The 25,441-nt window shown below is 50.7% G+C and overlaps 12 protein-coding genes and 1 non-coding gene across 13 annotated transcripts; 8 read left to right on the top strand and 5 right to left on the bottom strand.

The window, feature by feature from the left end:
• Positions 1-113: 113 nt before the first annotated feature.
• Positions 114-1,766, top strand: VTN00DRAFT_783 (uncharacterized protein; the record flags this gene model as incomplete). The annotated part of the gene is made up of 1 exon (XM_069434616.1): positions 114-1,766. The coding sequence occupies one exon, from the start codon at positions 114-116 to the stop codon at positions 1,764-1,766; it is 1,653 nt and encodes a 550-aa protein (XP_069291490.1).
• A 1,325-nt stretch (positions 1,767-3,091) lies between these two features.
• VTN00DRAFT_782 (uncharacterized protein) lies at positions 3,092-4,868 on the bottom strand (the record flags this gene model as incomplete). The annotated part of the gene is made up of 3 exons (XM_069434605.1): positions 3,092-4,545; positions 4,606-4,772; positions 4,831-4,868. 3 exons carry the CDS (start codon positions 4,866-4,868, stop codon positions 3,092-3,094), a joined length of 1,659 nt encoding a protein of 552 aa, XP_069291489.1.
• Positions 4,869-5,382: 514 nt separating this feature from the next.
• Positions 5,383-5,895, top strand: VTN00DRAFT_781 (mitochondrial 37S ribosomal protein uS8m; the record flags this gene model as incomplete). Its single annotated transcript, XM_069434594.1, has 1 exon — positions 5,383-5,895. One exon carries the CDS (start codon positions 5,383-5,385, stop codon positions 5,893-5,895), a length of 513 nt encoding a protein of 170 aa, XP_069291488.1.
• A 1,185-nt stretch (positions 5,896-7,080) lies between these two features.
• VTN00DRAFT_780 (uncharacterized protein) lies at positions 7,081-7,701 on the top strand (the record flags this gene model as incomplete). The annotated part of the gene is made up of 1 exon (XM_069434583.1): positions 7,081-7,701. One exon carries the CDS (start codon positions 7,081-7,083, stop codon positions 7,699-7,701), a length of 621 nt encoding a protein of 206 aa, XP_069291487.1.
• Positions 7,702-10,383: 2,682 nt separating this feature from the next.
• On the top strand, positions 10,384-11,010 carry VTN00DRAFT_779 (uncharacterized protein; the record flags this gene model as incomplete). The annotated part of the gene is made up of 1 exon (XM_069434571.1): positions 10,384-11,010. One exon carries the CDS (start codon positions 10,384-10,386, stop codon positions 11,008-11,010), a length of 627 nt encoding a protein of 208 aa, XP_069291486.1.
• Positions 11,011-12,426: 1,416 nt separating this feature from the next.
• VTN00DRAFT_t6 lies at positions 12,427-12,526 on the bottom strand. The gene has a single exon. It is a non-coding gene; the product is annotated as a tRNA-Val (tRNA).
• A 732-nt stretch (positions 12,527-13,258) lies between these two features.
• VTN00DRAFT_778 (uncharacterized protein) lies at positions 13,259-15,709 on the bottom strand (the record flags this gene model as incomplete). The annotated part of the gene is made up of 1 exon (XM_069434560.1): positions 13,259-15,709. The coding sequence occupies one exon, from the start codon at positions 15,707-15,709 to the stop codon at positions 13,259-13,261; it is 2,451 nt and encodes an 816-aa protein (XP_069291485.1).
• A 1,873-nt stretch (positions 15,710-17,582) lies between these two features.
• Positions 17,583-19,227, top strand: VTN00DRAFT_777 (uncharacterized protein; the record flags this gene model as incomplete). The annotated part of the gene is made up of 2 exons (XM_069434549.1): positions 17,583-19,002; positions 19,106-19,227. 2 exons carry the CDS (start codon positions 17,583-17,585, stop codon positions 19,225-19,227), a joined length of 1,542 nt encoding a protein of 513 aa, XP_069291484.1.
• Positions 19,228-19,921: 694 nt separating this feature from the next.
• VTN00DRAFT_776 (uncharacterized protein) lies at positions 19,922-20,149 on the top strand (the record flags this gene model as incomplete). The annotated part of the gene is made up of 1 exon (XM_069434538.1): positions 19,922-20,149. The coding sequence occupies one exon, from the start codon at positions 19,922-19,924 to the stop codon at positions 20,147-20,149; it is 228 nt and encodes a 75-aa protein (XP_069291483.1).
• Positions 20,150-20,172: 23 nt separating this feature from the next.
• Positions 20,173-20,631, bottom strand: VTN00DRAFT_775 (uncharacterized protein; the record flags this gene model as incomplete). The annotated part of the gene is made up of 2 exons (XM_069434527.1): positions 20,173-20,359; positions 20,402-20,631. The coding sequence occupies 2 exons, from the start codon at positions 20,629-20,631 to the stop codon at positions 20,173-20,175; spliced, it is 417 nt and encodes a 138-aa protein (XP_069291482.1).
• Positions 20,632-20,796: 165 nt separating this feature from the next.
• On the bottom strand, positions 20,797-21,635 carry VTN00DRAFT_774 (uncharacterized protein; the record flags this gene model as incomplete). Its single annotated transcript, XM_069434516.1, has 4 exons — positions 20,797-20,843; positions 20,916-20,955; positions 21,008-21,193; positions 21,609-21,635. 4 exons carry the CDS (start codon positions 21,633-21,635, stop codon positions 20,797-20,799), a joined length of 300 nt encoding a protein of 99 aa, XP_069291481.1.
• Positions 21,636-21,974: 339 nt separating this feature from the next.
• VTN00DRAFT_773 (uncharacterized protein) lies at positions 21,975-24,034 on the top strand (the record flags this gene model as incomplete). Its single annotated transcript, XM_069434505.1, has 8 exons — positions 21,975-22,098; positions 22,189-22,233; positions 22,288-22,334; positions 22,392-22,472; positions 22,532-22,653; positions 22,775-23,608; positions 23,658-23,739; positions 23,789-24,034. The coding sequence occupies 8 exons, from the start codon at positions 21,975-21,977 to the stop codon at positions 24,032-24,034; spliced, it is 1,581 nt and encodes a 526-aa protein (XP_069291480.1).
• Positions 24,035-24,086: 52 nt separating this feature from the next.
• On the top strand, positions 24,087-24,359 carry VTN00DRAFT_772 (uncharacterized protein; the record flags this gene model as incomplete). The annotated part of the gene is made up of 1 exon (XM_069434494.1): positions 24,087-24,359. The coding sequence occupies one exon, from the start codon at positions 24,087-24,089 to the stop codon at positions 24,357-24,359; it is 273 nt and encodes a 90-aa protein (XP_069291479.1).
• Between the last annotated feature and the right edge of the window lie 1,082 nt (positions 24,360-25,441).

The following is a 25,441-nucleotide window of genomic DNA, read 5'->3' as shown; positions in this document are numbered from 1 at the left end:
ACACTGCCCAGGTGGTGTCACTGCAGCCATAGATAGATGCCCTGGCGCCCATACCGGACGCTTCGCACCATCACCACCACGACTGCAGCACCTGCCTAGGCTTCAGAGCGGCCATGGCAGAGAACAGGTCCCAAGGAGTCCGCAGCTTGCTGGCCAAGTTCGAGAGCAACAGTCAGAGCAACACCTCCTCCCCTCCGTCCCGTGGGCGCTCGCCCGTCGGCTCGGATGGCTCCGCCCCGAGGCCGCTGTCCAAGGTGCGGGCCAGCTTCATCGCCGTCGAGAAGATCGGAGTGAGAAAGACGAGCGACGGAGACTACCCAGACAGCGAGAGGGCTTCTGCAACCGCGACTCCCCAGCCGGGATCGGACAAGGCGTCAGATGTCGCTTCCCCTCCCAGCAATGGAGTAGGAGCCGTAAGGAGTGCATTTGAGAAATTCGAGAAGCCTTCGGAAAGCAGTGCATCCCCGCAGAGCAAGTCAACGTTGGAACCGGCCGTGAAGTCTCCTCCACAAGACAGTGGTGCAGTGTCATCACCTCCGAACGCATCCTCCGCCAAAGAGGAGGCCCAACCGGAGCCCGAAAAGACAGAGAAGGCTACGGAAGCGTCGTCCCAGAAGGATGTCTTAGCTTCGAAGACGGACTCCAAAGGTCCGCTAAACGTCAAGATTCCAAAGGACAATGCGACCAATATAGCCGGTTCCAAAGCCACCCCCACCAAGGCTTCCAAGCCTCCTGTCCAATCTCGTACACCCAAATCTACAGCACCCGCGTCTCAGGGCATCCCGAAAACTCAATCGAACAAGCCAGCTACGGCGAAAGAGACGGGAAAGGAACCGGCTAATGCAGCAACCAAAAAGCCCAGTCGGCCATCCCTGAACCCCGCCGCGAAGATTACAGAAAGGCCTACGCGTTCTTCCACGCCCTCGCGAGACACCCCAACGAAGACCTCCTCCCCCAATCCGAAGGCTCGATCGAAGTCTCCTGCTCCCTCAGCCCGTCGAACCTCGGCTGTTGCGAGGACAGGGACCTCGCAATCACCCAGCCGGGCTGCTACACCTTCGTCTGGCCTCACGCGGAGGCCATCCACCCTGAGCAGAACGGCGTCGCCGCGAACTGCTCCCACCGCTTCCAGCCTCAGCAAGCAGTCTTCTCGCCCTGCGCAAGCGAACAACGACCGGCCCAAGTCTCGCGTCAGCAATGCCGGCTCCAAGACAGTTGATGAGGGCTTCCTGGCCAGGATGATGCGGCCAACAGCGAGCTCCGCGAGCAAAGCGCATGAGAAAGTAGAAGTGAAGAGCCCTCCGAGACCTACCAAGGTCGCCAAGCCTGCTGTTAAGAAGACCGGTGGAAAGGCGGAGGATCGTTCGCGGGCACCTTCGAGGGCGGCGAGTCAGAAGTCCGACACGCAAACGCACGGGGAGGATAAGCAGAGCGAGGCTGCAGCTGAAAACACAGCAGAACATGCGATAGAACCGATAGCTGAAGAGCCCAAGGAGAAGTCTGCGGAAGTTGCCCCCGAAGCGCCTCAGGAAGCACCTGTGGAAACTCCTGCAGAGGCACCAGTGGAGAGTAGCAAGACTGCGGAGGAACCCGTGGAGGCACCTGTGGAGCCTCCAGCCGAAGCCCCCGCCGAGGAGCCTAAGGAAGCACCTGCAGAGCCTGCCACGGAATCCACTGAGACCGTGACTGAGCAGCCTGAGGCAACTCCAGCGGAACCTGAGGAGAAGGCCATCGAGGCATCTGCAGCTGCGGAGGAGAAAGCGTGAAAAGGTCATGTTTCGGTAAATCGGTAGTTGCATGCTCTATTTCTTTCTCTTTTTCCACAGCTTCTTCAAATTATCTACCTACCTTCTTGCTAGTTTAGCCATTATTATACCTCCTTTGATAGCTTAGCCTGAGGCGTGATTCGGTTCGTGTGTTACTTTTTTGCATCTGGCACAATGCTCTTTTTTCCATGTGGGCAAGCTTCCTTTTTTTTTTTTCTCCGTTTTTCCATTCGACGTTGTTTGATCTATGTCCGACTTATTTGGAGCTAGCTAGCCTTATTATTAGTGTATGGAATTTTATTGAAAATTTTAATCGGATTTTCTGGTCGATGTGAGATGGCGCATATTCTTTTTTATTGAGTTTAGCAATGATCTACTCATTCTGTTTATTACTCTTTTTTATTTGGTTGGGTGTTTGGATGGCAGTATCTCTTAGCGCAGGTGGTGTTTGGATTACTAGGTAAGGAGGCAGGTAGGCAGTGTGTTCTTAGTACTTAGTACTTGATAAATGAATCAGTCTTCTTGCATCAAGGGGTTTTTCAATCAATCTAATCAACCATACATGAGCCATTGAACCGTTGTTGGTGAATGAATGGAAGTGGATCATCAATTCAAGGTAGGTAGGTAGGGGAGATTGAGAGACCTAGAAATGATTTATTGATATGATGAACAGACATTGACTTGGTTTCCTATAGTACTATACCTTATGTACCAGGTAGGTAGGTAATTAGGAGGGGTATGAATAGTTGGATGGGCGGGCATACTAGTACTCCTTTTCTTCCCCAAGAAGGAAAGTTGAAGAAGGATACTATCAAGTCCCATCATCCGTAGAGAGCAAGCAGTAGCTTGGAACGACGGGACCCCTTACCCAACCTAAATAAATGGACAGAACCTACCTAACGTAAACACAGTTAGATAAATGGAATGAATCATCTTCATTCCTCAGTCTGGTCTGGTCCGGTCCGATCCGGTGCGGTCTATCAAAGCTCTTGCAGTTTGGATGGGGACATTTTGTTTTTATTATGATTATTATTCTGTATATGTATTTGTACGGAAGGAAAACGCTCAATTTAATTACCGGGTATATATCAGATCAGATCATCGCCAGAAAAAAAAAGTACGTACATACATTGTACACACGAAAACAAACAACCAAAAAAAGAACAACCAAAAAAAGAACAACCAAAAAAAGAACAACCAAAAAAAGAACAACCAAAAAAAGAACAACCAAAAAAAGAACAACCAAAAAAAGAACGATGACAACAGGAGCCAGCCTTCGTACGCTAGATAGATAGATAAGACAGCAAAAAAAAGGCTTCATCAAATCACAACCTCTTCTCCAACTTCTTCAGAAACCGATTCACCCCTTTCTCCATGCGTGCCGCACGGTCCTCCAGCTTCCCCGGCCTCTGCCCCGGGTTCTTCATCGCCTTCTGCGCATCTTTGTAGTAGTGGCTCTTGGCCTCCGCCTCTGTGGGTCGGTAGACCTGGCTGTGGATGTCGTATTCGGAGCCGCTTCCGACGGAACCGGAATGGGTCCGTTGAGGCTGGTCGTAGGAGTAGTTGGAGTAGCCGCCGATGGGGACGGTGGGTGGCGGTGTACCGGTCTGGATGTGCTGGTTCTGGAGGTTTTGCATGTAGTCTGCGTATTGAGGGTGATGGTATTGTTGCTGTTGCTGTTGTTGTTGTGGGTGAGAGGCGTAAATCTGCTGCTGCTGCTGTTGTTGTTGCTGCTGCTGGACGTAAAGATGGGCGTTTGGATCCTGTGCAGGAGGAGGGGCAAAGGACATGGTTGCAGGTTGGGTTATGGAGCTGCTCGTGACCGCGACCGGCGGGCCCGCGAAAGAAGGTGCTCGAGAGATGCTTTGAAGGGAGGAGTGAGACGAAATAGATGCCCTGTGAGTATTAGTGAACCCTGCGCTCGGTGGTAATCCCGCGCTGTGCGGTGGTAGCCCTGCGCTTGGTGGTGGTAAACCGGCGCTAGGTGGCGGCGACATATATCCAGGCTGTGATATTACTCCCAGTGTCGTAGGATAGCTCAATCCGGGGCTGGTTGGAGGAGGCGCAAAGCCGCCTGAAAGTTGTGAAGGAGAAGCATAGGGACGGCCCTCATCAGCTGCTGCCGCTGCTGCAAGTCCAGTCCCCTCAGCCCCATCCACTGGAGGCGGGGTCTTCTCGCGGTGCCTGATCGGCTCTGGAGCGGCTGGAGCAGCTGGGTTATACGGAAGAGGCGTGTAATTCGCGGGCTCTTCCTGGCCGTTTTTATGCGTATGAGTATCAGAATGTGTCTGCTCAGGTTGGACTGGCTGTACTGGCTGCAGGGGCGTGCCGCCATGAGAGAGATTGCCAGTCCCTGCGGCAGGCTGCGGTGCAGGTGGTAGAGAAGCCGGCTCTGATCGGGAATTCCTAGTCTGCCCATTCTGGTACGCAGGGTCCGTAATTGCGACATTCTCAAGCTGCTGAACAACTGTGCTCGTTGCATCGTCGGTGGGTTGGGGATGGCGATCCGTCTCAATCTGCCCAGCGTACAGTACACGTTCGAGAGAATCGAGAAACAGATTCGCATCATCCAAGGTCCAGAAATAGATATCCAATGTGTGCAGACGAAGGAGAAACCTGCCTTCATCGCGAGGATCTCCGCTTGGCAGATGCCATTCATGGCCGTTTGCACTTTGAGGAGGCGGGGGTGATACGGGCGATCTCTGAGTCTGCCCGTCGACCGTCAGCGTACAGAGGGTTGGGAATGTGGTCGAATGTCGCAGATGGACACCATCCAACGCTGCAATGCACTTGGTCAGCACGGTTCATGACTCGCTTCATAAGCTCCATGACAGCCGACCTCCATGAAAGGCATCCTGGTCAGGGGTGCCGGGATTGTTCGCGATCTCAATTCTCGTCTTGCGCTGCACGGCATCGTGATAGATATAGAGATACGAGCCTTTATCGAAACGGTGGTAAAGAGGTCTCGGGGTGGGTGCAGCAAAATAATAGTGGACGTCCGCGTAGCTATGGGCATCAGAACGAATTGCCTTGGTGGCTGGCTCCTGCAGGGGTCTGGACTTACACTGTCAGCATGAGCTCTTCGCCAGGCAATGGAGGCATGGTGCCGATCAGCAATGCGGAGATGCGATGGAAGAAGCACAGGAGAAAGGGCAGTAACAGTGGGAGATAGCAGGAGAAGCATCCAGGGCTTATATACGCGAATGAGGGGAAGCAGCTTACCTTGAGACCAGCAGCGACAGCCCGGCGGCTATTCGAGCGCTGCGATGAGATACAGATCGCTGATTGCCTGCGTTGTCGCCCCGCCAAGCGTGTTCGGGCGTGACGAGGGCGTGCGGAGTTCGTCGCTTCGTTTCTCCGAAAATCTCGTCGGGGCCTCCGCCAAACGCTTGACGGCCGTACCTTTGCCTGTCCCGAGCTGAGAGCAATTCCCATTCCCTTGCGACGTCCTTGAAGCTATATTCGACAGGTAAATTTGCTTCCATATTGCTTACTCTATTTAGTGTTGCTTACTTTTCCGCCCCGCAGCGCCTGCGTGAGACCTACCACTGTCGCTCGCTCATCCGTCCACGAAAGAAAACGGCCCTGGGGGCCAATTCCTACTTCCTGATACAAGATGTCGCTCGTCAATCTTGCCCATGTCTGCTCTCATATAAACAATGCTACCAAGGCGCGCCTAGGCCTCACGTCCATTCCCAACAGCAAACTGCACCTCAAACTGTGCCTGGCGCTGCAGAACTCCGGTTTCATCTCGACTGTTGTCCGCGGAGGACCAACGCCTCCTCCACCACACATCCTTCTCGGCCATCCTGCTCTAAACGACGAGCATGGAGGCGTGGAACCGGTGACGCAGAGCAACGTCGCTTCGCGGCGATTGTGGCTCGGTCTGAAGTACTGGCAAAGTGAGCCGGTGCTGAGCAAAATGCAGATGGTCAGCAAGCCAAAGCGAAGAATAACTATGGATGTCGCGGGCCTTCGTCGGATCATCCGAGGGGAGAAGAGCGGATACGTCGAGGGTCTGCGCTCTCCTGGAGAGTGTCTCTACCTGTCTACGGACCGAGGGGTAATGGAGGCTCGGGAATGCGTCGAGAAGAAGGTCGGAGGTCTGGTTCTATGCAGGGTCATCTAGACGGGAAGGATCCTTGTTTGCATCAAAAATTGGAGTTTGGTCAGCTGCTGCGTTTCAGAGTTTGCGGCTTTGATTTATACCTAGGTCACGGGTTTGTATAGTAACGTTGTGTGTCGCTTCAAACGCCTTCTTACCCAACTCCCCCCTTGTACAATACTTATGCTGTTGATTGTCCCCATGGTATAACCTATGTAGGTTATCGCGTGAATGAGACTTCACACTGGGGAAGTATGTGGCATGACTACTAGTCCTTGCAGCAACGAAGCTATGTTATGAACTGTGAATCTCCTTGTCTTTTTTATTATTATTATTATTCATCTTCACTGTAGGTCCCAATTAACTGCAGCAAAATTGATATATTGAGGCATATTCCAGTGTGAAGTCACAATCTTTTGTCACCGGGGACTGGTTCCATTATTTCTTCCCCCTGCACTCATTGAGACGGCTCGGAACCAATCACGAATCTCCATGATCGTCGGTTCACCTACCCCGAGTCTCCTCCGATTACTGTTCAGGGGACGAGACGAACAAGGAGATTTATTAGAACCTAACTACAGCACGCCGGGATTACCTTTCTTTTAGTATGGACTTCATCAATTGATGGTTGTCAGAACAACAAGCATGGCCCTCACCAACGTTCTCATAACGGGCGGTACTGGCTTTGTGGGTTCCGCGACCCAGCTCTGGCCGAGAAGCACCCGGAATGCGCCATCACGATCGTTGATATAAAGCCTCCCAACGCGCATGCATTACCAACTAATATCTCATTTATTCAGGCTGATGTTAGATCGCCAGAGGAGATCAAGGAACCCGTTTAGAAAGTCAGACCCGTTGTTCTGATTCATACTGCGGGAATAGTGCCGGTACTCAGTGAGCGGTATGGGAGAAAGCTGGAGAGCTTGGTCTGGAAGATCAACGTCGAAGGGACTAAAATGTACTTGAGGCCGCACGACAGGCTGGCGTGCAGGCCTCGTCTATACGAGCTGCTGCTGTGCTGTGACTGACGACATGAGAAACCCGTATCCTAACATTGACGAACGCTGGCCTACATCTCGTTCGTCACTCATATACGGAGAGTCCAAGGTCATGCGCCCCGCCCATTATTTATATTAGCATTGTTCTCATGTACTAATGGTATGTCAGACTGCTACAGGGGCTATCGTCCTCAAGGCATCAAGCCCCACGATGGCGACCTCTGCTCTCAGGCCCTCGGTACTCTGTGGACCGGGCGACTATCAATTGGTTCCGTCTATCCACGCATGTATTGGCAAGGGCGAGACCTCCTATATAATTGGCGATGGCAATAACCTTTGGGATGTCACATATGTGACAAACGTTGCAGATGCCCACGTATTGGCTGCGGAGAACTTGGTTTCCTCGAAGACCGCTGCCGGTGAGGCATTCTTCATCCAGAACAACGAACCGATAACGTTCAGAGACTTCTGTCTGGCGATCTGGGCGCACTTCGGGCATATCCCGCCATTCCAGGTCCATATCCCAACCAGTCTGGCGTGGGTTGCAGGGTTTGTTTCCGAGTATTTCACGTGGGTGTCTGGGGCAGCGACGACCTTGAGCCGTGGAAGCGTCAAGGATGCATGTTGCATCAGATATGCAAGCGGAGAAAAGGCAAAGAAGATTCTGGGCTATGAGGCTCGCGTCGGGATCGAAGACGCCATCCGTCTCAGCTGCGAAGTGAGTGCTCGCCAAACTTTGGTGTACGTGGAGTCCCGCTCACCAGCATCCAGGATTATGCCTGTCGTCTGGGTCTTCAGCTCCCTGACGCCCGAGGCCAGGGACAAAATGTGATTGATAAGGTTAGATGAAGGATGATACCCGCACCGGTAGGCTGACTTAAGAGTCAATACCATTTCACGAACAATAATAATGCCCGACGTGTGGCAATTTTTCATGTTTTCTGTAACACTTTCACTCCGTTTTCACTACGTATATAAATAGCGTAGCTTCAGTGACCGAATAAATCACTTAGGAATTGTCCTGTGCTCTAAGAGGTCCTTAGCTCTCTATTTTGGGTTTCAAGACCGACAGAGCAGCGGCCTATTGGGAGTATCTTTGGGGAGATCCTCAGCTGTATGATTTCCTTCAGTCTTGTGACCGGTCCTCAGTAGTGAAATCTTTTAGTCCATTTGATGCCTGCTGTTCTTTCTCTCGGATTGATCAGGTGTTCTCAAAGATCCTTATTGCTACACTGAAGTGGCGTAGTCTCCATCGGATCTGTGAGTGGTCCTGTACTCAACACGTGGACAGAAATAGCAGACGACTTAGATAGATAGCATGGCATGCTTTGAGACGACTCAGGTCAGAGAGGAAAATCTCAAACGACTGCAAGCAGGCAGCCCTAAGCCCTAGATGCCTGCTCGGGAACTATGACGTCACATGCAGGCATCCTTCGTGTTTCGAGAAACGTTGAAGTCAATAGCGCTTCTTCTCGTCGTCCACCATAGACAACACGTCCAGACACTGCCCTAATGATGTCTTCTATATTGCATACAAATTTCCTCCTAGGACGTGGTCCTCCCGCCCTCGGGTCTTGCTAACTCCACGGCACGAGCCCTCAATTGGTCAATGCGTCCCGGCCTTCGAGTTGGGCCTCGAAGTCGTGCATTTATGCCCAATTCCCATCGAGCTATCCCAGTACACGGGCGTAGATCCCACGCTCTCCACAGTTCAATTCGAGATGTTACACTTTAGTCTTCCGCGTGTTGGTGTGGGTCTCCCCGAGTAGGTACCCATCTTTTCAGAGAGCTAGCCGCGCAAAAGCTCTTACTCGGGTTGCGTCGCGTCGTGCCGAGACGACATCGCATGCTCCGGATGAGAAAGCTACACGACGAGGGTTCGAATGTCCCTGAACTGATTGCAAATGATATCATTCTGCAACCAACAAACTAGGGGCCATTGAGGAGGTCTGCAGGCGCCGGTCCTGCCGTCGGACACCTGCCACATCACCCCTGATCCTCCACATACAACCGTTCCAAAGGCTCCGGCATATCCTCATGTGCGCATGCTGGGCTTGTTTCCTCGACAATATTGATTACCTACTTTCCGAAAAAGCCACTGACTGGGCGCTACTGCTCCATAAGCGTCTCAATTAATATGAGCACCCCAAAGGGCGGGAGTTCCTTAGTGGACGGACATTGCGCCCACGTTCCTTCTGTTCGCATTGCTGCCCAAAGGCCTGCGACACGGGCCTCATCAGTCAATTCCTGATGCTTCCTTGGCCATGAGGCTTTTTTAGGCAGGATGGCTATGTCTATCTCTCATTCCAGCTTGGTTAGTAACCGCTCTCCAGGTTTACCCAGGATGATCATGTTCGAGATCCCAAAGAAACCTTCCGCATTCTCCCTTTAGGGTGGAAATCGATCCGGGTGGGCCGGTTGCCTCCTCCCTCGGCGTCTAGATTCCATCTCACTTCCTCTGGCACCCAGTCTCGGCTATGATGGCCAGCAGGTACGGTAGGCTATCGATGAGATCAACAGGCGGTGAAGGCTTGCTTGGATAGCTACCTAGTATGTACGCGGCGACGATGGTCAATATCGTCCCGGAATCCACTTTTGGCGCCAGCTGTCACTATTGGCTCTGTTTCTCCATACAGGCCGTAGAAATGCAGTGTTTATCTGATACTAGACGAGAGCCTCGTGCCGGAGTCCTCGATGCGGTATATTAATATATAACTGCCCTTTTGTCGGTCCCCGTCCTGTATCCACGCAATTTAAGCTTTTCCCCAAAAGACATTTCTGGCGTTCCCTGGGCAGCATATATCTAACTTGGTCCTTTGTCCTTGTCTTTTTTCCTTTTTTTTTCTCTTTGCGTGCTTCCGTTAAGCTCCATGAATCCTGTTGTCTCGCCCCAATTAATGGCACTTCCTGGCGACTTTTCTCCATTCTCAAGCACATCATTAAGCATGGACCGAAGCTCTTATTCCACCAGCAGCGAGTCGGATGCTTTCCCCCGTCGAAGGTTAGTTTGAATTGGTACAACAGTGCCTGCGTTCACAGTGCACTCACATGAACCACTAGCATGATGTCCCATCATTCCCAGTTCTACGGACCGCCACCGGAATCTCCTCTGATTTATCAGTCAAGGTACATTCGGTTCTCCTTGTTTCCTCTACTCAGTCATAATACTGAGAGTCTCCTGTTTCGTTCGCCTAGCGGGAAAAGAGCATTTCCTCCCTCCCGGGACTTTGCACCCAGAGAAACACATGCGCATAGCCGATCCTTAGGACAAGCAGGGCAGTTTGATTATCAGTCTTCCTACAATTCAATTCCAGTCTCTGCCGAGGATTATGGGCGCTATCCAAATACGTCTGGTCATGTGTCTTTTCCACCAATCGGATCACCACTCGGACAGCCGCCACGGCCGGTGTCTGCATACAGGGAGTGGGAATCACCCGGTTATATTTCCCCAGACTCTTATATACGGGATCCCATCCCATCTAAGTCGCCTGAAAAGTCACAGTACCTAGTGGAAATGTCCAAGGGACGTGGTGTCGAGAAACCAAGAGGTATTAGATATCATTCGCAGAGGCGACCGTCCAATCGCGATGAGTTTGACGGACCGCACCAGCTTCTGGATCTTCCATCCCCTCGGACAATAGCAGCCCAGGAGAGGGAACTGCCTCACCTCCCTACTAATCTTGATGTCTCAGAGCAAGATCAGATTCTCTGTGAAGTTAATGACCGCTTATCACAATGTGCTTTTGATTTTATTGCAAAATATCAATTTCCAATCCCGTTGGAACCGGATAAGAGAGAGGTGAGAGTGCCCGCTGACAGGGAGTGGACCGAGTGGGTTTATCTTTTGAAGAGACTGGCCACCAAACGTCGGATCCCAGCCCGGGTATTATACAATGGCCAGATCAAACAGTTAGTCACCGTGCTGGAAAACTCCCTGGAGATGCGACATGCCGCCAAACATCAATCCAGACCTGTCAAGGATGACAGGAACGTGCTGCAACTCATCTCAGCCGGGACACAGGTTGCTAAGATTTTGAAAGATGCATCCGCAATGGAATACCTCGATCGTCTATACGTGGAGACAGAGAGGCGAATCCAGGAGCGCCGGAACAGCCGTCGAGTAAACTTTGGTAGCTCTTGAGGCTTGAGCCCGTCCTCGGATATTCCATTTCCACCGGATAAAACTTTCATTTGAAAACAAGAGCATTATGCGGAGGCCCCGTGGTCCATTGGTCCCTAAATGCTATGCTCTTGTCTGTCCCCTTTACTCTCCAAGGAACGGATGAAGCCCAATGGAAGAGTTCACAACCAGCCGTGGATCACCTCAGGCCCAGGATTACTCCCCACTTGATCGGAATGAATCTTGGCTTCCAAAAAGCCTGAACAACAGAAAGATCAGTGTCAGTAGCGTTCCACAGATCACACCAGGAGCAAAGTGCAGACGGAATTCAACACCGCCCGGCAATATACCCTAGCGAACGTCATGGTCAGTTACGTTCGAGCTTCCTTGAAGCACATCTTGGTTATACCCGTGCTTTAAAGTCGCACTACTGGAAATTGATATATTCATCCTACGGCCATTCTCCCTAACACCGCATTATTTCTTGATTCGCTTTCTTGAACACTTCTTGAGTGTACTTGTTTGTTGCCCCATGTATAAGCCAGGAAGGAACGCCGATTGATTTTATCTTTGTACCATCCACATTCCTGTGGCGACTGATTTGTTCAATGTCTCCATCATCTTTATATATATATATATGTGTGTGTGTGTTCTGCTGAACGCTGTCATGTGATTGGGTCCTCCAAGACAAAGAGAGAGGCTTGTTTGAATGACTACCCGTCTTTTGCCTACTTAGTTGATCGACTAAGCTTTCAATGTATGTATGCGCTGCGTTTGGTAGGATCGAGAGTTCGTTTCTACTGAATATATCTACCTACCGAGCTGCGTCTCTTGGCCGCATCGCCGAACGGCCTCTTACTCCTACCCCACCCAATTTCTTTTCTCTTGTCATTTTGCGAGGATCATCTGTTATCTGAGCAAAATTGCATAGAAAGGGTCTGGTCGGGCAATTGTTAAATTTCTTCCAATTTCTTAAGTGGGTGGTTCGAGAGCTATACAGGGCTCAACCGAGATTTGAACCCGGAATCCTCATCCATGTGGGCAAGCCACCGACTGATCCCACGTGGCATGCGAAAAAAGAAGTACCCTGTATACTAATCACGTAAAGCGAAATGAAAAAAAAGAAGAAATTCTCCACCCCGGAGCAGTCGTGGTTGCCGCTGTAAGCGCCATTACATGATTTATTCCCCTTTTATTTTTGTTGTTATTACTCCGTACTATCTCCGTACCTCCGTACCTTCCCCACGCTTTAAGAAACGCTCCAATAACTAGATCCAAATTATCCATGATTAGTCAACCGTAAAATTAATGAGACTTATTAGGTAACTCACAGAAATTAATATTAATAATAACAAGTGGGAATTCGACCCGGTAAAAAAAATTATGGAGGCCCGAGTGGCGGGAAGAGAATGAAGGGGAGAAAAAAAAAGACAATCATGACCAGACTGGGGTTCGATCCCAGGACCTTATCGGTACCATCGATTTCTAGGGAAATCGATTGTTAACGATACGTGATAACCAACTACACCATCCGGCCATGTGGTTACTAAATTTCCTTCAGAGGGATACTAGAAGGAAAGCTTAGAAGCAGAAAGCTAGGCGGGTCGTCGCGACGCTGCGTGGAATTTTTAGAGTGCCAGTGCCACCCCCCATTATTTCCTAAAGAAACTGAACATATTTTGCTGGTCAGTTTTGCTTGCGGTCAGTTACTTCTCAGTTTGAAGCACTTTTATCCTTATCTATCTAGAGCGTGTTAATTGCTCTTCTCTACAGACCGGCAGTCACTTGTGTGGGCCTGTAATATATTGGGATGGACATAGTTCTTTGAGGTCTTGATATGTATAAGGTGCATCGACACTCTGAAAAAGAAATCAGCGATGCATTTCGAAAGACAGAGAGATCGGACTAGCAGTTTCATTCAAGCTTCAGTTGAGAAGACACTTGTCATGCGACTCGCCTTCCTATAGTTGCTAGTTAGTATTTCCTCTTGAGATCTATACAGGACCAAAGGAGTCAGAATAACGATAATAATCATTGCTAATCCGATGGTACAGTACCGTATATATCACCGGGAAACGTGAAGACAGAGCGAATCCTGAAGAATCCAAAAAGGGAAAAGAAAATGAACGTGGACACCTCGTCACAAAAGGAAAACAGATCGAGAAATGGAAGAGAGATGGTGGATAAGATAACAAAAGAAATCGGGTTTCGCAGTTCAGAAATCATACAGTACAGCACATCCGTTTACCCTCAACGCCAGCAAGCATAATCAAGCCTCCAAGGCATTATTATTGGAAGCACCCAAGTCCGAAAGTCTGTCGGCATCAGAAGTAGGACAGGCTCTACCCTCGTCATCATCGTCATCCACATTGAGTTCTTCCGTGAGGATCATCCCAACTCCACTGTCCCTCTTTTTGTCCCTTTTCCCTCTTCCAACTTCAACGTTCACGAACCTATTCATGCTGACAGGAGTTATCGGCTCGCTGCCAGGCATCATCGCTTCTGATTCGAGGTCATCCGATTTGATCTTCCTGTTTGCTTCGCGGACTTTGGAGGTCCGACGGTCTGCCTTGATGGCCTCTTTGATGCTGGCCGATGCCCGCTCATGGGCCTCGACTAATCTGTCCACCAGGTTGTTCTTAGCCTCGACTTCAAGCTGGAGTTGTTCAGCCAGATAGGAGTTTCGGAGGCGAAGTTTCTCGATCTCCGACTTCGCACCCTCAAGAGAGGTCGTGAGTTCTGACAGGCGGACGTTCAGTGATCCAATCTCCTGGTTGTGAAGTTCTGATTGCTCTGCTGCCTTCTTTTCCATGGCTTCTGCGACCCGTTTTCGCTCATTTTCCAAAGACTTGACTTGTGCGATTAGGTCGCAGACCCGGATGCGGTTCCGTTCGACAGTCTCTTCCAGTTCTTGGATGCGTTTCTCACGCTCAGCGGCGGTCGATTCTGCAGTCTGTCGAGCTGTCTCTTCAACGCTAACTTTGCGCTGCAGATCTGATATGGTCTGTTCGTATGTGCTCTTGCATGACAAGTGCTCCATTTCAATGTCCGAAATTAGGACCTCTAAGCCTTTGACTTCATCGTGATATCTGTCGAGGGCGCTGTTCAATCTCTCAATCCCGATTGCTTGTTCCTTCCCTTGCTTTTCTAGTTCCTGGATTCGCATCCTCGCATGCAGCATATCACCTGCCGACGAATCGATTGTTTCCTCAAGTTCGCGAATCTTCCTTGCCGCAGCCTCATATCGAAGGAGGCAAGTGTCGAATTGGCCGCGCAGAGCTTTTTCACGGCCAAGAGAGCCCTCCGTGCGTTCTTGTTCCTTCTGTAAGGCCTTAACCAGGGACTTGACTCGCGCGACGAGGACATGCAACGTGGCGTTTCCGTTGTCCAGGCCTGCGTTGGGTGTTTCTCCAGGAAGAGTACGCTCGAGTTCTAGGCGAGCTGATCTGAAGCGATGACGCATTTCAACGATTATCTCATCCACGTTGGTACCAGGGAATCCCATGCCCGAAAGATCACTCCGCACAGCTTCAAGAGCGCGGACAGCATCCGAAGCACAAGAGGTGGCGGCCTTCAACGTTGGAATAATCCGTTTCATAAAGTCCGGAGGTGGCGAGGAGAGCCGGGACATGTCATCACTTCCTAGGTTCTCCGGAGGGTTAACATGAACACGCCATTCATTGAAGAGATCTCTCTTCTCCTGCTTCGCAGCTTCTAGGTCGCGTGACAAGGCAAAGATTTCAGCTTCTTGATCATAATCAGGGATAGCGGCCTGAGTCGACGCCTCAGCGGTGGTTATGCCGTTATTGCTCGAAAGGGAAGGACTGGGCGGCATCACAAGATCAACACCATTGCGGTTCCGAGGATCAGGCGACATCGATGTGAGAAGTGAGTGTTCATTGAAATTGCCATCATCGATCATTATGGTGTCTCCCTCGCCATACTCGAGGCTGCTGTAGCCGCTGAGCCTGCTGTCCGCAGTTCTAGAGATCTCTTCCCTAAGTTGACTGACTTCGTTCTCCAATTCCTCAATCCTCTTCTTGGAGAACAGGAAACTCTCCTCATCAACCATAGCATTCTTCTTCTCTACATTGGCATTTCTCGCAAGCTCTACTTCCCGCTTTAACGCTGCAAGTTCAGCATCCCTCTCCTGTAGTCTCAGCTTTTCGCGCTTCTGGGCAAGACGACGTTCCCGTTCAATATTATTTATCTCATCACTGAGCCCGGTTCGTCGAATCCGCCTTTGTGTTCGCTGATCGAGAATTTGGCGAATCGGCGTGAACTGGATCACACGAGCTGGTGTATGGGGCTCGATAGGAAAGACAGGGTCGATGGCGCTGTTTGCCCCTGCTACCGGAGCTGACACTCGTCGTCTACGCCGAGTAGGGGTGCGAGGCAAGGAATCTGCCTGACCGAAGTCTGATTCATCAAACGAAGTGCGAAGAATCGCAGGCGTAAGCCCAGTAGAGGCGTCATTATCCATAGGCTGCAGTTGAAGGCCCGGATCAGAGAAGCGGACTTTCTTCTTTGGTTTGCGCGGCGTGCTAGGCGATGCTTCTGCACGGCCATCGTGGATGGTATGCGCGTTCTTTCGCGTCTTTGACCGGGTTAGTATCTCTGCTCCTTGTCTGTCCGAGGCTGGGTTATCATGGCCCGAGCGTGATATGGAACCATTCCCCCTCTTTCGGCGGGTTCCAGTTAGAGAAATTTGGCCAGTCATATTGTTGCGCTTGGATGACGTGGCAGATCTGAGTTGAAATTGCAGGTCCTCGTCTTTCTTTGATATGCGGGGGGGAGCAGTATCCCAGCCTGGAGACGCCATCAGTCTCATCCAAAGGCCATCGGATTTAAAAACAGATAAACCAGCTGAATCAATCATAGCGAAATGTAGGCCCATGCGCTTCACCAGGAGACGAGATACACCGCTGCATAGGTCGGAGCTCGCAAGTAAGGATGCTTACCTCGAGATGAGACGTAGAATGGCAATGATAACCACTAACGGATAATGCGCAATGCCGCACAATGCGACGCGAAACAAAAAGTAAACAAGGATCACTGAAAGACACGAAGTGGCACAGTAGGTTGAAGAGGCCAATGAAGCTATCAGTTAGATAAAGTGATAACAATGCACACAAAGCGAAAGCGCATTATAAGGCCTGTGAATAAATAATTGCGAGATCTAGGGTGTGTGAAGAGAAAATAAACAAACAATTCGAGCTGTCTCAAAACTTTGTGCTTGCAACTGCATCAGGAATAATATCCCATCTAAGGGCTTGCTGTAGGTAGAGAGGTACCCCTCACGGCAGGTGACGCGATTTGAATACCCATCTTTGCAGGCAGCAGTCCCTGCATTGCTCGATCATTGATGGGTCCGTATATCCCGATAAGGTAAGGGTAAACAAAGCTGGACTGCAGAATCCATGTGAGCCAATCAGCACGATGAGTTATTCCAATTCGGGCTTTGGCTCCATGGACTATGTGTTCAATACGTCTTCTCTCAGTGGAGCCATGTAGATTCTTGACCTGACGGTGGACGTGTCACGCGTTGGGCGCGTCGACGTTGTTGTGTATGATTGGATCCACCATATCGAAAATCCTGACGCTAGGAGTGATTAGCCGACTTGGCCCTTTCGCCAGAGATGCGAAGGCCTCGATCCCAGTCCAACGGACCCAAGAACCCTTGACAATATCTGATCCGATTCCCCGGATCCTTAAGAAGTCCAGTGGGCTAACAATCTTTCTATATCACTGCACAGAACATTGCTGTTCGATGGCTTGACAGGTCCAGGAGAGGCCACAGAGACAGACCTCGGATAGGACGGAATGTGATATCATGATCTCCCTTGAGATCATTGGACATTGATGGAAAAATCAAAAAGATTCAAGCTTCGAAGCCTTGTACAGGAATTCACATGCGGGGAATAGATAAGAACGGTAGACAAACACATAGAATTGACAAAATGATTGCCAAACAATCGAAGCAGGCAATTACATTGCCCATAGAGTCTTGCTGGACAAGGGGGTGTCCACAGTTTCACCAAAGGCAAACTGTTTTGGAGCAGGCATTTGTGTCTCGCCTTGTCTTGCTCAGGCACTGTTGCTTGCAGAGGTAGATGGGAGGGGAAAACAGGCACTCTAAATGGGGACGGGATAGACAACCATTCAAGAGACGCTGTGGACGAAAACAGAGAGAAAAGAAACCAATGCGATAGTGAAGCGTTCTCTAGCATGTCAACGCGTGTGTCTACGGAGCAGACATAGCACGAAAGTCTGGATGAAGCTGGTCCACCCGGCTGCGGAGATGGCGGCGGGCGGCTCCCATGGATTTCCGTATACCGCCCTGGCGCGCAACGGCTCCCGGATATCTGACATTGACATTGCTTACCTCTCCGCTTGATATACCGAGTATCACTTCCTCGGAAACGAGGCATCGCCTTCACCATGCCCATTCCCCGTTCGATGCACTGTTGACCCTGGACGTGATGGACGTGATGTAATCCGCACCGGCTAGTTCTTGGCTGTTTTCTCGACCCCTCGCCCATCGGTAGCTTAGCCCCTCCGCTTGGAAGCTCCAACAGTGCTTCGATCACGGAATGTTCGTGGCCTTCACAACGGATTCGGCGCCGAGCGAAGATGCTCTGGCTCACCGTTTGCCAGGGACTGAGAGTCAAGCTCCTCTGACAGTGGGGGAACCGGAGCAGCAGCAGAATGACGGCACGCCGACGCATACCGTAGCTGCTGAACCTCCTCCGACCGTGACAGACGTTGACAATCGACAGATAGATGGAGGGCCTTCCGAGTCGCGATTGTTGAGCCTCCCTCCAGAGCTTATACATCAAATCCTTTCCCATCTCTCCGCGAGAGACCTTGCCTGCGCGTCCGCGACTTGTCACACGCTCTTCGAGCACGGCCGCAATGATCTGCTCTGGGCGGACTTAGTCAACTCGAACTTACCGTTCAAGATCCAGGATCCCGGTCCCTTCGACTGCTTCCGAAAACTCTATATCGCCCATAACCCCTTCTGGTTCCTACCGCGAAACAAGATCTGGTTCTCGGATGCGGAGCACACGGGAAACCTGATCCTTACAAGATACGACAATCGTAGAGGAGTGATAGAAGGGTACCGCGTTGTTGCTGAGAAACAATCACACCAATTTCAGGAGTGGGAATGGGATCCAGAAGTCATCATCCAGACGTTCAATCCCCAAGTACGGCTCTGGCTTGACGATCCGGTTATCCTACTGAAGCACAGCGCCTCTGCCCCGCCAAAACGACGGCAGTACCTACATGGTGAAATCCGCATGCCAATGCCTCTTGAGATGCAGCATGTCTACAATTCCTTTTCTCTATGCGCGAGAAAAATTCCTGCGGACCAAGAAATACCTCCCGACAGGCAGTGGCCACCGCTGACGATCCCAAGCTCCAATCGTGTATACCGTGAAATGGAAATTCATCCGTCCGAGTGGCATCAGCCGTCTCAGAATGTGGATCAGATATCTGAATCTGCCTTTCGAGTGAGGAGGTGGGCACGTTTCCGTATGGGATTCCCTATCTTCGCCACAGGAAGCACCGAGACAATGTCCACCTATGCGACGCTTGACCCGAAACTGTATACACCGACGAGGGAGAAGCCATATCAGGGGATATGGGTCGGTGATTATTCGGATCACGGGTGCGAGTTTCTTCTTTTCCTTCAACGGGACAAGGAAGTGGCATCTGGATCGAACTCTTCTAGCCGCCCGACGACACCTCCGACCATAAATCCTGCTTCTCAATCCAGTGAGGCTGAGACTGCAATGGAATTGGAAAACAAGGATGATGAACTCATCCAGCAGGGTAGTTTGGAAGGAATAAAGCTAACCGGAGACCCGAACGTCCCCCGCGGCGAAATCTCATTCATCGCGGAGGACATCGGGTCGGCCGGCCTGGTGCGTGTCGCAGACGAAAAGCCCTTCAGAGGAGCCAGGATCGTGCAGAGTAAAGGCCATGTTGCGGCTCTGGGTTTTAGAGATGGTACGTATCCAGTCTCTCGTGGAGTAACCTCTGGAGAAAGAAAAGGTCCCACCTGAAGGACAGTCTAAATAGATCGACACAGTTTCTAACAAAATAGAAACAGACAAATTCATCCCCTCCCAGCTCATCCTCATATCTCGGGACTGCATAGCGCAGTACTGGGAAGCTCTCGATCACATCTCGTATTTCCGCCGCATCGACATCGACAAACTGCTGCAGACGTGAAGGCAGTTTTTAATTAACCATTCTGATGACCCCTTTCGTCGTCTATTTTACCCCGACCACTTACCTACCTTAGGTACCTGACTTAACCAAATCTGCTTGTAGAAGCAAAAACCCGATATGCCAGTTACGATCCCACCTCACGACGATGCTTGGAACTTGGAATTCAGCAGTTTATGTTTGCGGGCAGTTGAGAGTGACTCTACCTAGACGAAGGGCGAAGCTACTGCTACTGCTTGATGTATGTACATACATACGACGTGTCATGGCTTTATCCCATTAATACCATTAATGATTGCTGCTTGGTAATTAGTAAATAATACTCTACGAATGGACTGTCAACAGACCACTTTTCGGTGGTTTAAAAATCTGGCGCTGATTCTTCTCAGGCTTAAGTCACTCCTGTCGAGCCAATTACATGCAGTATGTGTGTACATGTGCGAAGTGGACTGGACCATTTTCTTTCTTTCAGGATTGCTTACATATGCATATTACTTTATGGCCTCCATATGGATAGCGATATCCACTGCTTGTTTCACATAAGGTCAGGGCTACTACCAGGCACCAGGGGTAAGCAGACGTCATGCACTGGCCTCAGGCAGAGAAACGATCATGCTTATCCAGATATGAAGTCGTTTTTTGGGTGACTGATCGAAAGTAGTATTCGTAGCAAAAAAGTTCGTCATGAGAAAAGTATATGCTAGACAGAGAAACAGGCACGGTATCCCATAAAATCCCAACGCCCAGTTCATTCCTGCGACGAATTCGAATGGAGACCAAATCGAATCGATCGTATCATGGCAACGTAAGCGAGCAAGAAGAAAAAAGCGGCTGTGTGGTCTTCTTATTCTCTTCCATCATCTTGCGTCTGTTCTCCTGCTCTGCTCTTCTTCCTCCCCTCATCTTCCACCAAAAACTGACATGAGTCCACTCTTCTACCTGTACAGTTCAAAGTCCAGCCGGTCCAGCTCGGCTCCTCCATCGATCCAAACGCTCTAATCTGACTGGCTGACTGATCCTATCGAATCCCAGGTGCATGCATGATGATGCTGATGCAGTCGTGAAATATATAGTTAGAAAAGAAAAGGAGCGAAAATTTCGTGGCCGTAGATGGTGGACTAGCACTGGAACCCGACTAGACTACCGAACCGAAACCGAAACCGAAGCCGGGTAGCACGGTAGATAGATAGGTAGATAAGGAATAAGCAATTCAACGTCTCCGCTCGAACCAGCCAGAGGAGCCCAGGACGGCGACGGACTGGTCCATGACCCATTCACCGACACCGAGGTAGTTTTCGACCCACTTCTTGATGTCCTTGTTGTCGGTGAGCTTGTCGGAGTTGAGGCTGGGGCTGTGACGGTCCCACGCCGGCCACAGAAGGGGGCGCGGGGCAAGTGCGTTAGCATCTGTTGTAGTCCTGTCTTACAATTTCCATCGCTCGGTGTGCATGTTGGGAAGGAGAATTCGGAGGAATGGAGAATATGTGGGCGGTATACGGGGGGTAAATAGGTATGCTGGTAGCGGGGTTCGGGGTTCGGGAAACGGTATAGCATGGAAAGGAGGGGGGTTGATTACGTGAGTCCAGTAGATCGCTTGATGCCTGCCAGGAAGGCAGAAACTGTAGAGAAATTGTTAGTAACTGATCTTGACAGACGTGGGGGAAAGAAAGATACGGAGCGGGGGAACATACTGAGCACCGCATCGAAAGCGTAGTGCGTCAGGCGGCCGAGCTGGTAGAGGTTAGCATCAGCTGTCACTCCTGAGCTCCCAGAGAGAGCATACCACCATGGTGATAGCTTTATAACGAAATTCTATAGACAAGGAGAGGTTGAGATGTGGAGATTGAGGTCTCGGTGTTGATAACACAGTGAGTCTTGTTGTATCAGGTACCTGATATCTCGAGCCAACGCTGGAGGTGACACGCCGGACGGTGGAGAGCGTCAGGGCAGCAGACCACGTGATGGGGAGCTTTCACATGACCGCCAAGACGTGAATCCCAAAGAGGAAAGGCGCGAGGGGCAGGTGAGTCAGACGTTGGCGGCCGGCGATACGATTCACCGCTTCGGCGCGGATCAACTCGAGAGCCGCCGACCGCGTTTATCGATAAGGCACTCGCTTACGGCCGCGGGGCCAATCAGAGGGCTGGGTGCGGTGCATCTGCCCTCACGAGGCGATGAGGGAAAAAAGAAACAGCAAATGCGAAACGCGCTGAAGCAGCAATTCTTGTCTCGATCTGCTGACCAGCCTGCCTCTTCCTGCGCTGTGTTTCTACTGCCTTAGCCATCCCTCTGCCCGTGCTTCATCTGCTTTCTTCTCGTGTCCCCCTGTGTATCATCTGATCTCTGCCCTGTGCCTGGTTTCTCACCCAAAAGAACCTGCATACCGCACTGCCCGATAAGCATCGGATCATCTTATACAGTCGCAGGTGCGTGAAAAAGCCTGATTTGCTTTGTTTTTCTCACAGCATCGCCCTATCGCTTGCTTTGCCCCTGTAGTTTGACCGGTGTGCCGTTAGCTGTGAAGGGGGCCTATTTAGACTCCTCTATGCGGCACCCAATCTAGACTCCGGCCAACAGCATTTTCTCTCCCGCCCACGACCTCGACGGTCCTTCCCCTCTCCCCAACAGTTCTCCGCGAAGGCTCGACACTCCCATTGTCTTCTACCATCTACGCCTCCCTCTTCACTCATAGGGACATCTGTTTGTTCTAATAACATCTACAGTCAGATAGACAATAGACGACAGACACCATGGCTGCCGCAAGCTCCCTCGACCATCTCAGCAACCGCATGAAGCTGGAGTGGCACTCCAAGCTCAGCACGGAGATGGCGCCCGCGAAGAACTACCGCCGTACCTCCATCATTGGAACCATTGGTACGTCTATACCCTCTAGATGTCATGATACCTGGTGTTTGGGAATTACTCTCCCTGTAAGCTGGCATTGCTGACACATAATCTGATCAGGTCCCAAGACGAACTCTGTTGAGAAGATCAATATGCTCCGCAGAGGTATGGCCCTTTCGGATCAAAGGAATCAATCCACCAGCTGACACACTTGAACAGCTGGTCTTAACATTGTTCGCATGAACTTTTCGCACGGTACTTATGAGGTTTGTCTTCATCCTGTGACTCAATCGTGAATGGATCACTCATAGCGTTCACTCCAGTATCACCAATCCGTTATTGACAATGCTCGCGAAGCGGAGAGAGTTCAGACTGGCCGTCCTCTTGCCATTGCCCTTGATACTGTGAGTTGGCCATTGGCACGCACAGCCACACTGGGTTTTAATGCTGACTTGGGTGATAGAAAGGACCTGAGATCCGCACGGGCAACACTCCAGATGACAAGGACATCCCGATCTCAGAAGGCACTGTGCTCAACATCACCACTGATGAGCAGTACGCGAAGTGCAGTGATGACAAGAACATGTACGTATCCTGGGATCTGCTTGACACCCTTCCTGAGATCATGTCAGCCCGATATGCAAATACACATCCCACCTAGTTCATGTCTTGAGAAAGTCATATGCTAAACCCACTCGTTTGGCAGGTACGTCGACTACAAGAACATCACCAAGGTGATCGAGCCTGGCAAGCTCATCTATGTCGATGACGGTATCCTGTCCTTCGAAGTGCTCGAGGTTGTTGACGACAAGACTCTGCGTGTCAAGTGTCTCAACAACGGCAACATTTCTTCCAAGAAGGGTGTCAACCTGCCTGGCACCGACGTAGATCTCCCCGCTCTCTCTGAGAAGGACATTGCCGACCTTAAATTTGGTGTTAAGAACAAGGTTGACATGGTCTTTGCCTCGTTTATTCGCCGCGGTAGTGACATCCGGCACATTCGGGAGGTTCTGGGCGAGGAAGGCAAGGAGATCCAGATCATCGCCAAGATTGAAAACCAGCAGGGTGTCAACAACTTCGACGAGATCCTTGAGGAGACTGACGGTGTCATGGTCGCCCGTGGTGATCTTGGTATCGAGATCCCGGCACCTAAGGTCTTCATCGCCCAGAAGATGATGATTGCCAAGTGCAACATCAAGGGCAAGCCCGTAATCTGTGCGACTCAGATGCTCGAGTCCATGACGTATAACCCTCGCCCGACCCGTGCAGAGGTGTCGGATGTCGCTAACGCTGTCCTCGACGGAGCGGACTGTGTGATGCTTTCCGGAGAAACTGCCAAGGGCAACTACCCCCGTGAGGCTGTTAGCATGATGCACGAGACATGCTTGCTGGCAGAGGTGGCTATCCCGCACTTCAACGTCTTCGATGAGCTACGCAACCTGTGCCCTCGTCCCGCCAGCACCGTCGAATCCATTGCCATGGCTGCTGTTAGCGCCAGTCTGGAACTGAACGCCGGCGCCATTCTCGTCTTGACCACCAGGTAATTGGATTGTGCTCCCATATATCGGTGATCCTGCTAACGATATCAGCGGCTCCACTGCCCGCCTGCTTGCCAAGTACCGTCCTGTGTGCCCGATCATCATGGTCACTCGCAACCCGACTGCCTCACGAGTAGGTATACCTTCCTGTTTCGCACAACATGTACTGACAGTCAGTGCAGTATTCCCACCTGTATCGTGGCGTCTATCCATTCCTCTTCCCAGAGAAGAAGCCGGACTTCAACGTCAAGATCTGGCAGGAGGATGTGGACCGCCGTCTCAAATGGGGTATTTCCCACGGCATCAAGCTCGGCATCGTCAACAAAGGCGACAACATCGTCTGTGTCCAGGGCTGGCGCGGTGGTATGGGCCACACCAACACGATCCGTGTGGTCCCAGCTGAGGAGAACCTCGGTCTGGCAGAGTAAATCAGGGCGCCCGTGTATGATCCTAGTTGAAGGATACCACGGTGAACGTGGGATGATAATCGCTGGAAAGCGTTTCATCAAAAGACGTAGGAGGAAAGTCCCACCCTCTGCTCAACCCCGGATACCCGTATCACAGGTTCGGGCGGGTGTCGCAGACGAGCTGCAAATCGAGTCAGCAGACACAAGGGGCGATCACATAACCCGGAACGAGTATGATGAATGCCTACCTCATTTCAATAATAGCATGATGTTTCTTTTTCCGAGGCATATTGCAATCATGTTTTTGTGTAATTTCACTCAGTTTAGATTGCACATGTTGAAGTGATTTGTGTGAGTGTGGTAGAGGTGCAATTTCCATATTAGACAACAATAAAAATATGATAAAAAGAAAAAACAAAAGGAGGTCAGAGAAAAAGAAAAAGACGAAAAAAGCTGTCAGGAGGCGTCCAACTAGGTAGAATAAAACTGGGGCAACTCGATTATTCGTTCTTGGCGTTGGCTTCTTGATGTCCCGAGCATCAAGAACGTGCTAACAACCAGCCCTTTGAAAGAAACCAACAAGGAGCTAAACCAAGGGAAAAAAAGAATGAAAAAAGAAAATTTCCCACAACTGAGCAAAGTGGGATAAAATTTCTCCTCATGTGAGGAGATGCGGGGGAGTTTTAGGGAGTTAGGAAGGAGTAAGTGTACCTAGGTAAGCGAAGCTGGCAAACTGAAACCCCGAACTTGGTGGAAATAAATCCAGCAATATCATTTGATCTCTCACAGGCAAGCTACGAAAATGATAATCAATCCAAATCCAATCCCGAGGATGTGGCTCGCCGTCTTCTACTACCTCACTGGCCCGTTCCCGTGTGTTGCTGTCAACTTCCGTCCGTCCACCCGAATTCAGCCGATTCCTCGGCCAGAGGTCGGGCGGTTCGGGGTCTGGAACTTCTACCACGATGACGTTATAGACCCAGGTATATCTGGCACTATCTCATTTGAAAAATGAAACTTGAAGATGGGTTAGGCGATTTCTCTCTTCTACGTATTATTACGTAGTTGTGGGTCGCATTGGGTTATGGAAAATTTGGTTCTGGGGTGAGTCGTGATCGTGACACCGACACCCGGTGCACTACTCTGGTACCGTATATTTGTAAAAACATCTGTCTATAGTACTTCGCTTTGCCTTTATTTTGACGTATGGAGCAGGAACGGATGTGCATTGATGTTCTACAATCAGAATAATTCTACAGTCAAAGCCAGGAAGAATGCGCTGAACTACAGGACGAATGTGCGTAACATAATATATAGATGACGGACCGGTAGAGAAATCCCCGAGTTTGTAAAATCGTGGGGCTTGCCCGAAGACTCGTAACACATGCTCTAACAATCAGCACTGGAATTTCCTCATTTGAGGCTCCA

Source organism: Thermoascus crustaceus (genome assembly GCF_041956765.1).
Source record: "Thermoascus crustaceus strain CBS 181.67 unplaced genomic scaffold VTN00scaffold_1, whole genome shotgun sequence".
Classification (NCBI taxonomy): domain Eukaryota; kingdom Fungi; phylum Ascomycota; class Eurotiomycetes; order Eurotiales; family Thermoascaceae; genus Thermoascus; species Thermoascus crustaceus.
Note: the sequence above shows the minus strand (reverse complement) of the source record. Positions and strands in the feature narration are given on the sequence as shown.